The following is a 14,751-nucleotide window of genomic DNA, read 5'->3' as shown; positions in this document are numbered from 1 at the left end:
GTAAATCACTTGACTAATATTTTTTGTTTTCTCTGAGGTATATTTTGGTTGGTTCTACAATGAAAAATTGATAAATTTGACCCAGAAATATTGGTAAAAAAATTTTTATCTGATTTTTTTTAAAAAAAACCCAAGAGAATAATGAATAATTTTACATGATCATTATATTATCATCGTACGATGATGATCTTAATGTTTGATGTGTGTGTGATCATTATTTTGTGTAATATAATCGTGTATATGAACCCTTTTTTTATTCGTATTTTGTTTATTATCGATTATTGATCAAATACACATGATTCATGTGTTGTGTGGCCAAGATTTTCATCAATTTTTTTTTCTTTTTTTTCGCCACTTTATCACCCTGTTTAGAGTTTCTCGGTAATACGTTGTTGTTACGTTGGCGTTTTTAGTGATGAGGACAAAAAATTGAAAATTTTTTTTTTTACTTTCGAGTTCCAAAACCACCTACACACATCAATTGAGTGAATGTATAATTTAGTCATCATCATCATCATCGATGACATTGATGATCCATTGGATTCAATACAATTTATCATCAGACTTTGTGTGTATGTGTGTGTGTGTGTCAGCCGTTTATCATTATTATTGAAAAAAAATGAATAATGTTTGAACACACAACACATCCAAATGATTGAAAGTAATTTTTTTTTCTCAGCATAATGACTCAATACTTATCCAGTAGTAGTAGTAGTAGTGTTGTTCCAAAAGTGAGTCATCGATTTTGAAGGATGTTATGTTTGAATGGCCTAAATGGATTATGTTGATGATGATGACGATGATTTGTGATTAAATCTTAATTTTGTTTTTTAAATTGAATAAAATTTAATGAATTTTCTTTCTTTTTTTTTGTTCCTCTCTTATTATTGAATATATCACCGACCACCACAACCATAGGGGTAAATTTGCTTGTGTACGTCGTGTTAAACATCGACAAACTGGCCGACAATATGCAGCAAAAATAATGAAAAGACGACGATTAAGACATGGTGATGTTACCGATGAAATTTTACATGAAATTCGTGTACTTTTATCTGCAGCTGATTCTGATCGCATTGTACGGCTATATGAAGTATTTGAAACCCGGTTAGATTTTACTTTGATACTTGAATTGTAAGTTTTAAATTGAAAAAAACAAAACAAACCAAAAAAAAATTAAAAATTTTGTTTTTTTTTCTTTTCATTCCAACAACAACAACAAAAAAAACAGAGCCGAAGGTGGTGAATTACAAAAAGTATTGGATGATGAAGAATCAATCGATGAAAGACAATGTCGTCGTCTTATACGGCAAATAATCGAAGGCATAAGATATTTACATCAGAAACATATTGCCCATCTAGATATCAAGGTAAGCACAGTGTGTCTAGATTTTTTTTAGATAATTTTTTTTTCGTCATTTGGCTTCTAAAATCAACGACGACGACAACGATGATGATGATAATTTTTTGACCGTTAAAATATTCATCAGAAAAAAAGATTTCGATTTCGATTTCAATTTTTTTTTTGGGCACAATTGCTCCCAATTTATTTAGGGCTATTTATAGCTAAGATAAATTGCTTGAATATGCTTATGTCACACACATAAGCATAGACATAATCGTTTTGAACATCGTCATCGTCATCAATTTTTGAAAATTAATGTTTGACATTTTGAAAAAAAAAATTTCGTTGTTGTTGTTTTTTTTCCTCTTCGATCTTTGAAATCTGTTAAGAAATAGCTTTGCTCTCGTTTCTCGTTTCGTTTTGACTTTGAACTTTTTTTTCTAATTTTAATTTCTATATATATACAATATATTTGTTTTGAAATGTTTGATATTTGAATTTTTTTTCCTTCTTTTCTTTTTTTTCCATTATTATTATCATAGCCACAAAATATACTGCTCACTGACGCCCTACCTAATGCCGATGTAAAATTATGTGATTTTGGTATATCTCGTATGATTGAAGATCATTGTGAAGTTCGTGAAATAATGGGTACCGTTGATTATATGCGTAAGTTTTTTTTTTTGAATCCCATGTCTATTTTTATTTTGTTGTTTTATTCATGTTTTTTTGTTGTTGTTTGTATTTTGAATTTAGCTCCTGAAATTCTTCAATATGAACCAATATCATTAGCATCTGATTTGTGGTATGTTTGATATATACAATTTGATTGTGATTTAAATTTAAATTTTTTCTTTTTTTTCATCATTTTTCAGGAGTCTTGGTATCGTAACCTATGTATTATTGAGTGGTCATAGTCCATTCGGTGGTGATGATAAACAGCAGACATATTCAAATATAACAAGTAGTGATCTCGAATTTCCTGATAAATTATTCAGCCATATAACAGATGATGCCAAAAATTTTATTAGAAAATTATTGAATCGAGATCCAAAGTATGTTTTGCTTTTCTTTTATTTTCTAAATCAAATTTATTTAATTTTTTTCCTTTTGCTTTATTCATAGAAAACGATTAAATTGTGATGAATGTCTACAACATCCATGGTTATTATTGGATAATAATAACATGTGTGAAACATCATCAATCAATGATCTTAAACATACGATTGATTCAAATAATCAAACATCCGATTTGGATGATGAAGAAGAAGATGATGATAAACATTCAGATGATGATGATGATGATGATGATGATGAAGATCTGGCGATGGCTAAATCTCGTTCAACATCTGATTCGAAATCCTCATCAATGACATTATCATCCATTAGTTCATTGGAAGATCCATTGGATCACCACCACCACCACCACCACCAACAACAACAACCATTAGAACAACAAAATGTTGTTGAAAAAGATTCATTATTGCCATCAAGTAATTGTGATTCAGGTTTAGGCGAGAATATCTGTGATACAATGTTGACAAATGATGACATCACTAAAGCCAACAACAATAAAATGGATAGCTGTCAAAATGTACAAATTGATAATAATGTAACAAATCAAGCCATTGAATCAATGAATTCTGGTCAAAGTTCAAATGATAATGTTGTTGATGATGATAAAGAAAATCAAATACCACCACAACCTGAACAAAATCTACTTAGTCCATTTATTATGAATACAAAATATCATCATAAACGTCTTTCATCGGATATATTTCCCGATCGTAAATCAATTATTGCAATTGTATCAAATTCATTACAATCAACATCGAAAAAATCTACTTCTGAAAGTTCAATGTCATCGTCATCATCGACGACAATTTCCGGTGATCGAACATCAAGAACATTGCTGGTTAATGTTCAAAATCAACAGATGATGATGATGATGTCATCTAAACAAGAAAATTCTGTTAATTCTATCATCAATAATGATCATTCACCACCATCGACACCATCGAAAAAATTTTATCTATCCATTGATGATTATGATATCAATGATGATGATAATAATCATTGGAAAAGACGTTATTCAAATCTACGTTCATTATCAATGGAACGTTTGAATACGTCGCCTTTACATAATGATGATGTGTATGATAATCATATATCAACCATACCATTGGCCACTGTTGAAACACATTCAATAACAACATCGGCAACAATGGATAGTTTATTTACCAAAAAGATCAATGATAATAATACGAATCCATCGTTATTTCAACATCATCATCAACAAACTGCCATGATGACAACGACAAAAACGACCATCATTCATCAAACATCATTACCAATGATAAAGATATCAACCAACAATAATAATGATGTTGATGATGATGATGGCTATAGTTTTTAAATACAGGTCAACAACAACAATAATCATTGATGATGATAACATCAAACACGATTAATCAACCTAAAAAAAGTCTATATTAACAATTAATTAATCATACAATCGGCAAATACAAATAATCAAATGTTTTGTTATTTCAAGAGCTTTGTTAGGAAATTCTTGATTCAAAAATTTCGATACAAACTTATCATTTGTGTGTGTGTATATGTGTTTGTATGACTTTGATCCTTTTTTCCTTACTCTATGAGCTTATCCTTTTTTTATATGTGTGTAATATTTATGAATGTCATTCATAAGTTCAACCTACTCATCATCATCATCATCATTATTATTATTCACAATGATTGACCAACATTTTTTTTCAACAATAATACTAAATCATTACAATCAATAATGTACATGTTACAGATTGAAGAACAAAAAAAAGAGGCCAAAATCCAAGTGAACACCATTGAAACATCAACTCAAAATCAAAATCAAAATATACAAACCAAACAAAACTTTTCCCACCTGTTAGTTTGTTTTTTTTTTTGCTTTTTTTTGTTGTTCGTATATCTTTTTCTCTTGCTTCCACCCTCTTTTTCCTTTCTCGAAAGAATCCATTTGGTTCATCATATTTGAAACAAAATTTAATGTATCTATCTCAATAACAATCCACTTATTTCTATCTTGTTTTATGGTATTACCATTTATTATTACACACACACACACACACACAACCCATTCCTTATTCAGACATCAGAATCTTTAACCTTTTTATCCTTTTTCAATTCATATTAATTATTTACGATATAGAAACAAATTCACCAAAAAAAATAATAATAATATGAAACAAAAACTGTCCATATTAGACACACAACATATATAATATGATTGATTATTATTATGATTATTGATCTTTGATTTATATTTGAGTGAAAAATAAATAAATAAAATAAAAATTTAAGATTTAAAATTTAAAAACTTAAGATTAAAAACAAAAACGAAAAAAAAATTGAATTGTTGTTGCTGGTATTTGATTTTACACTTTCAGAAATAAGCTTCCCAATCAAAATCATTGAAGGAATCATTATCTTCTTCATCATCACCAGTGACACCACTACCACCACCACCACTACTATGATGATTGTCATTTTCATCATTTACGTCAATACCACCGCCACCACCACTGTTATTTTTATGATCTGTACGTTGTTGTTGTTGTTGTTCCGGTGTTGTTATTGTTTTTTTATTACTTAATGAATTACGTCCACTACCCGAACAATTGGACAATGATTTAAACCATGATGATGATGTTGAACCGGAATGTTTATTTTTTATAAATTTTTCTTTAGGTTTTTGATCATTATTATTATTATCACCAATAACTTTATCGATTACGTCATCCGTATTGAAACATTCAAAATGTCTTGTATCAGTATTTGATGTTAATTTCGGTACAATTGGTGCTATCATTTTTCTTTGCAACAAATTATTCCAATTAAAACCGGTAAACCATTTATGTCGTTTAATATCATTATAACCATTACGTCCACGTATAATAAGCCGTTCATTTGGATTTTCACGACAAAGACTACGTATAAGATTTACACAATGTTTTGAGAATATATTCTCATCGAAACCGATTGAATCAAAACCACGTAATATAATATGATATGTTTGTAATGGATCACTCGATATGAATGGTGGCCTATATATTGATGGTGGGAAAAAAAGCGAAATTAATTTCATAATAATGAAACTATAATCATGGATAATTAATAATTACAATCCAGTCAATAATTCATAAATCAATATTCCTAATGCCCAAATATCGACAGATTTATCATGACCACGATTCAATATAATTTCTGGTGCCACATATTCAGGTGTACCACAGAATGTCCATGTTTTTTTACCAGCCGGTAAATGCTAAAAGAAAAACAAATTATTAGAAATTATTTCCATTCTGTTTTTTTTTTCTCGTATACAAACCTTGCTGAAACCAAAATCTGTTAACTTTAAATAACCATCCGAATCGAGTAGACAATTTTCAGGTTTTAAATCACGATAAATAATATTTTTTGAATGTAGATATTGTAATGCTTCAACAACGCAAGCCGTATAAAAACGGACGGATTGTTCATTGAATGGTCCTCTGCATATATGTGTGTTCGTATACGAACAAATTTGAATTAATTAATTGTCAAATACAGTTTTTGCTTTGTTCATTATTATTACCTTTGCCTTAATACGGTCCATAATTCACCGCCAAGTGCCGTTTCCATAAGAAAATAAACATTAAAATCATCCTGAAATGTTCGATATAATTTAATTATAAATTGATTATGGCCGGCAACACATTGCATCACTAATTTTTCATTAACAATATGCTGCTGTTGACGTGAGGCACGAATAAATTCTTTTGAACATTTTTTCATTGCAAACACTTTATCATGATCATGATAACAACGTACAAGATTGACGGCACCAAAACCACCCATCCCTAGTTGTGTAATTGTTTCAAGATCGGTCAATTTTAGATTCTTAATAAACAATTCAAATGGTGTAAGATCATTTTCATTTACAATCGTCCTAGTTGTTGACGATAATGTTGATGATTTTGAATAATGATAATGATGATATTTTTCCAATTCATTCATCATCATATCCGGTGTATTTGAATGTTTTCGATTACCATTAATTGAATCGGTATAAGATTTATATCTTAAAAACACAAAATGAAAACAAAGTGAAAATCATTGGAAAAAATAAATAAATAAAACTTACTTTATCTCTTGTAATTCACCAAGAAGATTGAAAAAATTCGTCTGATCCAATACAAGACATTCACAATCTTCGGAAATAACATTCGCCGTACGTATAGCGCCAATATTATCGGATAATTCTGTTTTTATCAATGCCGTTTTTGCCGTCAAATCAATATTATTATGATTATTATTATTATTAGATGGTGTTGTAAGTAATGTTTCACGTGCACCTTCCAATAATAATAGTGCTTGTTCACCAAAATAATCTCCTTCATTTAATGTACGTATTGTATCTTCTTTAATGGCCATTTCAATATCATTATCATCATTCATATTATTTCCATTAATATGATTATTATCGACAAACATTGAATATTGTTGATAATATTGGTGATTATTAGGATTATTGATTGACCGGACTTTGGTCACTCTAACTGAACCTTTACTAATAATATAAAACGAATCACCGAAACATCCTTGTCTACAGATGTATTCACCGCGTGGATAATAATCCTTGATTCGATAATGGATTCGATAATCATTTCCGTTTTTTTTTTGAATGTTTCAAATGGAAAATATAAGACAGAACAAAATGAACAAAAAAAATGATCAGATGATTATTATCATTATTGGTTATTTGTTTGTTTGTTTTTTTGTTGAAATTCTTTTCAACATTTCAAAGGTTTCATCTATTTGATTATACACATATATATCGACAAAAAAAATTGTCCATCATCGAATTTGGACAAAAAAAAAACAAAAATAAAAATTCATAAGAAAATGAAAATGTTATTGAAAGGAAAATATCCGATTACATTCGATCTTTCGTTTATAATCATTGATTCGAAATTAATTCGAATGAATTTCCACTATTCTATTCTATTCTATTCTATGGAAAAAATTTTTTCATGAAATTGCAATTCAATTGGAATCAGGTTACAATATCGACACACAAAAGAATTTGCAACATGAAAAACAAAGATTATTCTTTTCCTTTTGTCTTTTGAAGAAAATTGTCGATTCATTTCGATTATTTTCTTTGGAAAGGGTATATTATTGAGTAAGAAAAATCTTTTTTTGTATCCATACATACCACTTCAACGGCATCCGTTATTTTCGTAATCTTTTCATCGTTTAAATTTTGCAATAATGGAACCCTGTAGTATTATTATTGTATAATAATATAAATCAATGAAATTCATAAATAAATGAATGGTTGATTGGTTATACAAACTTTTTCAAAAATTGTTTAATACTATTCGTACGATCCAATGATGTTTTCATCATGATCATTTGAAATACTTTACGATCCAATACCCATGTTCGTACTCTTGTCAATGCTATGGATGTGAGTTTTTGTATTACGAAAAACGAAAAGATTCATTCATTCATTCATTTAAATTTACTTACCTCGTACCGATGCCGTACGTGTACAATTATATAATAATGCCAATTCGCCGAACGCTTTACCTGGACCCATTTGATTGACCGGACGATCACGAGCATCGATCACTTCACATTTACCATAGCTTATAACGTATAGATGTGAACCGTATGTACCACGACGACAAATATAACGGCTTTTAGCGAATTCTTTTACATACATTGAATTAACAATCAAATCAATTTGTTCATTATTCAGATAATTTTTTAGAAATGAATTATCCATCAATGCTTCCTGTATGATACGGCGACAATCAAAATCTTTCCAAAAAAAATTGATAATTTTCTGTGATCGATTTTTAACACCATCATTGCCACCATCATCAATACCATTATTACCGGTAGAATTTAATGATTCACCACTAACACCTTTTTTCTTTTCTGGTTGTGTGACATCTAATCGATTATAATTATCTATATAATTCATATGATGATCATATGCATTCAAATTGTTAACAAAAAATGAATCAAATGGTTGTTGTTGTTGTTGTGATGATGTCATTTTCAATGTAACATTCATTGCATCTGAATGATCCAATACAGATCGAAGTTTATGTACTTCACGATGTAATTTCAATAATTGTTGTTCACGTTCATAAACTTTACGTTTTGAATCACGTAATTCATGACGAAGACGATCCATTTCATTGGAAAGATTATTAAATTCATTGTTATCATTGATTATGTCCGAATCATCATTATTGTTATTATTATTAGAATCCAATAATAATTTTTTCTTATTATTCAAATTATGTAATAAATTATCATTCTTTGATTCAATCTGCATTGGATGATCAATTTCCATATCTATTACGTTTGTTTTCAGGTTATTATTAGTAGGACAATGATTATGATATGAAAATGATGACAAAGATGATGATGGACAATGATTAACGAATCGTAAACGATTCAGATGATGATGATGATGATTATGATGATATGTATTAATTGGTCGTTGATGTTCTCGTTGTTTTCTTGTTGTCGACGTTGTTGATGATGTTGGTGTTGTATTTGTCGTTTGTAATCGTCTAAATGTAGATGTATGATTACCCATTATTCGAACATTTGGATTTTTGATTTATAAATACAGTATATAAATATAACAAGCGAAACACTGATAGAAAAAAAAGAATGAGAATAAAAACAAAAACAAAATTAAAAAGTTAACCCAACAACAATCTGGAATTTATTTTATGAAAATTAATTTGTATATAATATTATCAAAGTGTTTGGAATTCTTTTTAGCCAGTTTTTTTTCCATTGAAAACAGAAAACAAACCAGAAATATTTGCATTTAATTCAGCTGGAAAAAATTTTTTTCTGCTGTTGTTGTTGTTGTTGTTGTTTTCACCTGAAATATCCATCTGATTTACACTGTATTCATATATATATATATTCATTCATCAGGCTATACCGACAAACAAAAAAAAAATTTATTCACCAAAAGAAACCATTCATTCTACTATCTACCGAGAGAATCTGATTGACTGATTTAACATATAGAAAATGAAAATTTCTATGTTTTCTTTTTTTTCTTGGCTTAAAATTTATTATTATTATTATCGCGTAAGCTAAATATATTTATGTGATTCATTCAGAGAGAGAGAGAGAGAGAAAGTCAATCACAAGTTTTTTATAATTAATTTAAATGAATAGAATAGAATATTTGGGTAACCTAACCTCCTCCTAAGGCTGATTATTATTATTATTATTATTATTAGGTGGAAAAGTTTCTCATCGTCATTTTCTTCAATGACAAGAATATTTTTTTTTTCTCTTCTTTTTTATATTCTACTTAAAATGAGAAAAAAAAGAAAACTTTATTATTCTTGTTTTCAAGAATGTCATTACCATACACTATGAAATTATCATTTCATTTCATTGTCAATGATTCTGAAGACGAATTTTTTTTTCTGCTTTTAAATCAATTAAAAATTGATGATGTTTTATTGGGGCTATTTAGAACATATTGATCGACGCTATATGCACTCAAATTAAATAAACAAATGATATTGATATTTCATTGAAATGAAAAAAAGTTAATATATTGATTCTATGTACAAACAACAACAACAACAACAACAAAGTGTCAATAGACTGAAAGCAGAAATGACAACAACAACAACAACAACAAATAAACAAGCAACACAAACACACACACAAAAAAAAAACATTGAAAAACTAGAAAAAAAATTGAATAGAAAAACTTTAAGTGATTCATAGAATCCTTATTGACAAATCAAGATTGTGACAAATTAATTGAAAATAATCCACACACACACACACACAAGAACAAACAAAAAGAGAATTTAATATGGACGATAACAACAACAACAACGACGACGAGAAATGTCAACGACAGAAAAAAAATTTTTTTTTCTTTGGAATCCAATCTACAAAGAAAAAATCGAATAAAATAAATTGAAATTGATTTTTCTGAGATTTCTGTTGTTGTGGTCACATTGATTATTATTTTATGATGAACAATTTGAATTCATTAGGATTCTTACACACACACAAATGATTCTTATGTTGGTGGTGGTGGTGGTGGTGGTGATGGTGATGGTAATTTGGAATAAATTTAATTTTCAATTTCGATTTTTGGTCCAATGATGATTCGTTATAACACTGGAATTGGAATGAACAATGTGCTTAATCGAAGAATTGGAAATTCTTTATCATCATCATCATCATTATCGTCCACATCACAGGAAAAAATCAAAGAAAAGAGAGAGAGCCATGGTAAAAACAAATAAATTTTTGTCCAAATTTGGACCAAAAAGAAAAAGAAAAATCTTCAATCAACAATGGGTAACAACGCGAAATTCTAAAAAAAACCGGAAAAAAGAAAGGCAAAACAAGCAAAAAAAAAAAAAGATTTTCAATCAACAACCAAAATCAATTATCAAGTCTAATTAGTTTTTTTTGTTCTCTTGAATCAAATGAAAGTTTTATTGTTGTTTTCGAAATTCCATTAACCCTAGAAAGGTAACCTTATCGATATTGCGGGAAAGGTAACCTACGTAAATTTTACGTAGTTGATATGCCTAACTTATTTCCGCTATAAAAATTATTCATCTGATTATTTATGTTAAATTTTAACGTTTATTCATTGAATCACACCTCTATTTTATATTAAAGAAAAAAAAATCATTTTTCAAAAGTGGAAAGTTCAAAAATATCAAATCAAAGATATGGTATAAATTTTGAATTTTTTTTTATTGTCAATTTTGAAATTATCACAGCGTCAAGAAAAAATGAAAAATGATCCTGTAAATATGATTAATCAATCGATGATTGTGTTTCGAAACATGATTGACAAATTTTTATCTGATATTCGCCACGGGGGCGGTGCCACAACGTTTACATCCGGTCGTTGTTAAACGCTTTTTGCAAGCATTTTAATTTTGAATAAAGTGAAAAACATAAACAAATGAACAGAAAAGACGTTTATTTCAAAAAATATTGCGAGAAAAAACGTTTTTGACAAGTGAAAAGATTAAAAAAAGAAAAAGATTAAAATTATTTTTATTCATAAATGACGTTTTTTGGGAAAAATTTCCGAAACTATCGCTCTCAGCAAAATTTTCTAAGATTTTTCTATGCTGATTCAGGCAACTATACGTAAATTTTACGTACAAGCTTTTACGCCTGAGCTTATAGATAACAGATAAAAGGCGAAAACTGGATCTTTTCTATTTCTAAAGGTGTAGAAATATATTCTTGAGGAATAGAAAGGGGTTCCAGCTGTCTTAACATCGTGAGTGTTTTTTTGGAACATTTTGAAGTGCAAAAAGCATAAATTTTACGTAGGTTACCTTTCTAGGGTTAACCAAACAAAACAAAACAAAAAAAAGAAAAGCTAAATTCATCATGCAGCTTTAGGGCATCATCATCTCATCGATGCAATAATCAACATCATCATCATTATTAAATTTTCTTGTTGAAAGCAACAAAACAAGTGATAAGATGAATAAAAAATCAGATTTCTGAAATCCAATTTCGAATCTAATCGGATACTTACATTATGTTTTAAGAAAAGACAAAAAAAAAAATTCTTATTGCCTCAATCCAATTGTATATACAATGATGTTACATCATTATGAAAATTAATATGTGAATGAATGAATGAATGTTCGATGAATAACAAAAATTTCAAAAAAAAAACTTTTTTCTGATAAACAAACACTGAGTATACTCATCATCACTTTATATTGTGTTTGTCCGTCGTCATTTCTAAATGTGTATATTATTCACATATAACATGTCGATTTGTTTATATACACACACACACACACACACAGAAAAAAAACCAATATCAAGAAATCCCACACAAACAAACAGACACAGCAGGAATATATGAATGACAGGAAACAGAAATTGAATTTGAAATGGTTAGACAAACACACACACGCACACAGAATAATAGTAAATATATTGTTGTTGCTATTGTAGAATTAGAAATTAGAAATTGAAATTGATTTTGATTAAAATAAAATTGACTTGACATTCGATATACATGGAGCACAAGTTATTTTTTTTTTATTTTTTTTATTTTTTTGTTTAAATTCAATGGAAAAAAAATATTACGAATCATTCACTTTTATATATATAATAATCATCAAATCAAATCAACAGTATCGAGAATGTTTGTTGATTTCTGATGAAATGTTGCCATTCAGCTTTGACATTTATATTCAGTTTCAACAGTTATAAATTGAGAAATTCTATTTTTTTTTTTTTTTATCAAATTTCATTGAAAATAAGAATTGAAGAACGAAAAAAAAATCAAAGAAAAGAAAATTCGAGAAATTTTCTATCAAATTTCAACAAAAAAAATGATAAAAATTTTTAGCTTTCATTCACCCAAACACACACAAACCCATTGGATGAATGAATGAAAATGAAACAAAACAAAAAAATGAAAGAATCCTTTCGAATGAACAAATAAATGATGAATGACCATGATGTTTTCAAGAATCTAATTCAATGATGATCATGTTGTAAACACAATGTATACTGTTATGTGATTATATAATGATGATCCAGAATCGGTGAAATCAAAATGAATGAATATGTGAACGAGCCAAGCATGCGTAATCGCAAACAAAAAATTCCTTCCTATCATTATTATCATCATCAAAGATGAAGAATCGAAACGAATATGTCTCAAGATAATATAAGATGATCAGAAACAAATGAAATATTTCCATCCCACATGCACACACACACACACACATATACCACCTGGCTGTGATTATTGACTAATTATGTGATTTGAACATTTTTGTCTCGATCGATGAAATTGATCCTGAATAATTTTTTTTTTTCATTTTATTCATCAAATATACAGCAGTTGAGCAGAATGTTGAAATATAAATAAGACAAATTGAATTTGAAACCAAAAAAAAAGAAGAATATTCTGAATCAAAACCGGCAATTTATTTTAAAGTTTGCATCAATAAAATGAAAAAAAGTTTGATTATAGTAAAGCGTTTTTTTCTGAGAGAAAACTTTTTTAACAAACAGACGAACAAAAATCATTTCTCAATCACAGTTGTTTTGAATTTTGTTTAATCACACGAATTTTTTGCTTTGTTTTGCAGAGGTTACCCACCTACCTACCTCACAGTCAAGTTGAAACAAAGAAAGAGAGAGAGAGAGAGAGAGCCGGGTTGCAAAAAAAAATCCGATTATTTTTTCAATTAAAAAATTGAAATTTGCCAAATTCGTTTTTTTTTAATCTTTTCGTTTGGTGAATGGGTAGTAGATAATTTTTTTTTTTTTTATTTCGTCAGTATAGCAGAGAGATGGCATTTTATAATGACTGTAATGATGGTGATTAATTTTCAGCGTTTTTTTTTGTTGTTGTTGTAAAGTTTGTCATTGTTTTTGTTTTTCTCAGTAATATAATGATTATAACAACAATAATGTACAAATAGATGGCCAAAATCAACTGACCAAAATGAAACGATATTCATGATGATGATGATTTTTTTCCATCATCAAATCAGTATATTTTTTTTCACTGCTAAAACAAAACAATGAAAAAAAATTTTTTTCAAAAAAAAAATCGTCAACATTCATCCAGAATAAATAATTGAATGAATGCATATACCCGCTTATATTTTTTTTTTATTTCAGTCCATTTTGTATTCATACAAGAAATTAATCATCCAATTCAGTCAATCATGAAATTCATGATTCTTCACTTTACATTTGTTTGATAAGTACAGTGATTTTTTTTTCATCTTTATCATCTAATTCCTATCTTTTCATTTTTATCAGACACATTCACACACACACACACACACACACTGACACGGTAACAAAAACAACCAAATAGCAATGACAATGTAATTGAATTATTGGATTCTTTTTTTTGTACCAAATAATTTCGATTAGTAATAACATGTTTGGCTATAGACAGCAATGATGATGATGATGATGATGATGGAAACAGGAGATGAAATTGTTTTATTTCACCAAAAAAAAAAAAAAAAACGATAATTCTTTTGGGAACAATTTTTTTTCCAAATGTTAACAAAACTATAGTTTGGTTGACAACTACAATTTTTATCATCATCATCATCACGATGAACAAAAAGGTAATTGGTTAATTTCCGTGATACAAAAAAATAAAAAATAAAGTAACGGTCATGATCATGATCACACACACACATATGAATACAGCAATTATTTTTTTTTTCACTGCATTCCATCAAGAATTGTATTATAACAGTAATCATTTCATAGAAATATATATAATTTCTATTTTTCATCATCAGACATTCTAGATT

General features: G+C 28.3%; 2 protein-coding genes across 17 annotated transcripts in view; one reads left to right on the top strand and one right to left on the bottom strand.

Moving 5' to 3' along the window:
- The window catches only part of LOC124500641 (Death-associated protein kinase related), a 28,833-nt gene extending 24,134 nt beyond the window's left edge, over positions 1-4,699 (top strand). For all 15 annotated transcript variants that reach the window (XM_075730897.1, XM_075730890.1, XM_075730892.1 and 12 more), the window contains 6 exons: positions 919-1,134; positions 1,232-1,370; positions 1,888-2,014; positions 2,102-2,150; positions 2,221-2,400; positions 2,471-4,699. In XM_075730897.1, the coding sequence (XP_075587012.1) occupies positions 919-1,134; positions 1,232-1,370; positions 1,888-2,014; positions 2,102-2,150; positions 2,221-2,400; positions 2,471-3,761 (2,002 nt within the window). In that variant the 3' untranslated portion in view covers positions 3,762-4,699. The remainder of the gene's footprint in view (positions 1-918; positions 1,135-1,231; positions 1,371-1,887; positions 2,015-2,101; positions 2,151-2,220; positions 2,401-2,470) is intronic.
- On the bottom strand, positions 4,632-12,202 carry LOC124490296 (cGMP-dependent protein kinase 1). Of its 2 annotated transcripts, none has more exons than XM_075730887.1 (9): positions 11,976-12,202; positions 7,919-9,065; positions 7,743-7,848; positions 7,602-7,665; positions 6,528-7,021; positions 5,979-6,464; positions 5,733-5,895; positions 5,527-5,669; positions 4,632-5,448 (listed from the first exon to the last, which is right to left on the bottom strand). In XM_075730887.1, the coding sequence occupies exons 2-9, from the start codon at positions 9,003-9,005 to the stop codon at positions 4,788-4,790; spliced, it is 3,204 nt and encodes a 1,067-aa protein (XP_075587002.1). In that variant the 5' UTR covers positions 9,006-9,065; positions 11,976-12,202; the 3' UTR covers positions 4,632-4,787. The 2 variants fall into 2 exon arrangements, with proteins under 2 accessions (XP_075587002.1, XP_046908723.2); XM_047052767.2 differs by lacking the exon at positions 11,976-12,202 and adding an exon at positions 9,231-9,268.
- Positions 12,203-14,751: the final 2,549 nt, after the last annotated feature.

This window comes from Dermatophagoides farinae, chromosome 4, assembly GCF_024713945.1.
Source record: "Dermatophagoides farinae isolate YC_2012a chromosome 4, ASM2471394v1, whole genome shotgun sequence".
NCBI classification, from domain to species: Eukaryota; Metazoa; Arthropoda; class Arachnida; order Sarcoptiformes; family Pyroglyphidae; genus Dermatophagoides; species Dermatophagoides farinae.
Note: the sequence above shows the minus strand (reverse complement) of the source record. Positions and strands in the feature narration are given on the sequence as shown.

Excerpts from the sequence above, each read along its gene's own strand:
- LOC124490296 (XM_075730887.1), bottom strand. The coding sequence starts at position 9,005 with ATGGGTAATCATACATCTACATTTAGACGATTACAAACGACAAATACA. Across the intron at positions 7,666-7,742 it reads ATTAAACAATTTTTGAAAAA|GGTTCCATTATTGCAAAATT; the intron begins GTTTGTATAACC and ends ATAATACTACAG. Across the intron at positions 5,449-5,526 it reads TATGAATTATTGACTGGATT|GCCACCATTCATATCGAGTG; the intron begins GTAATTATTAAT and ends ATCAATATATAG.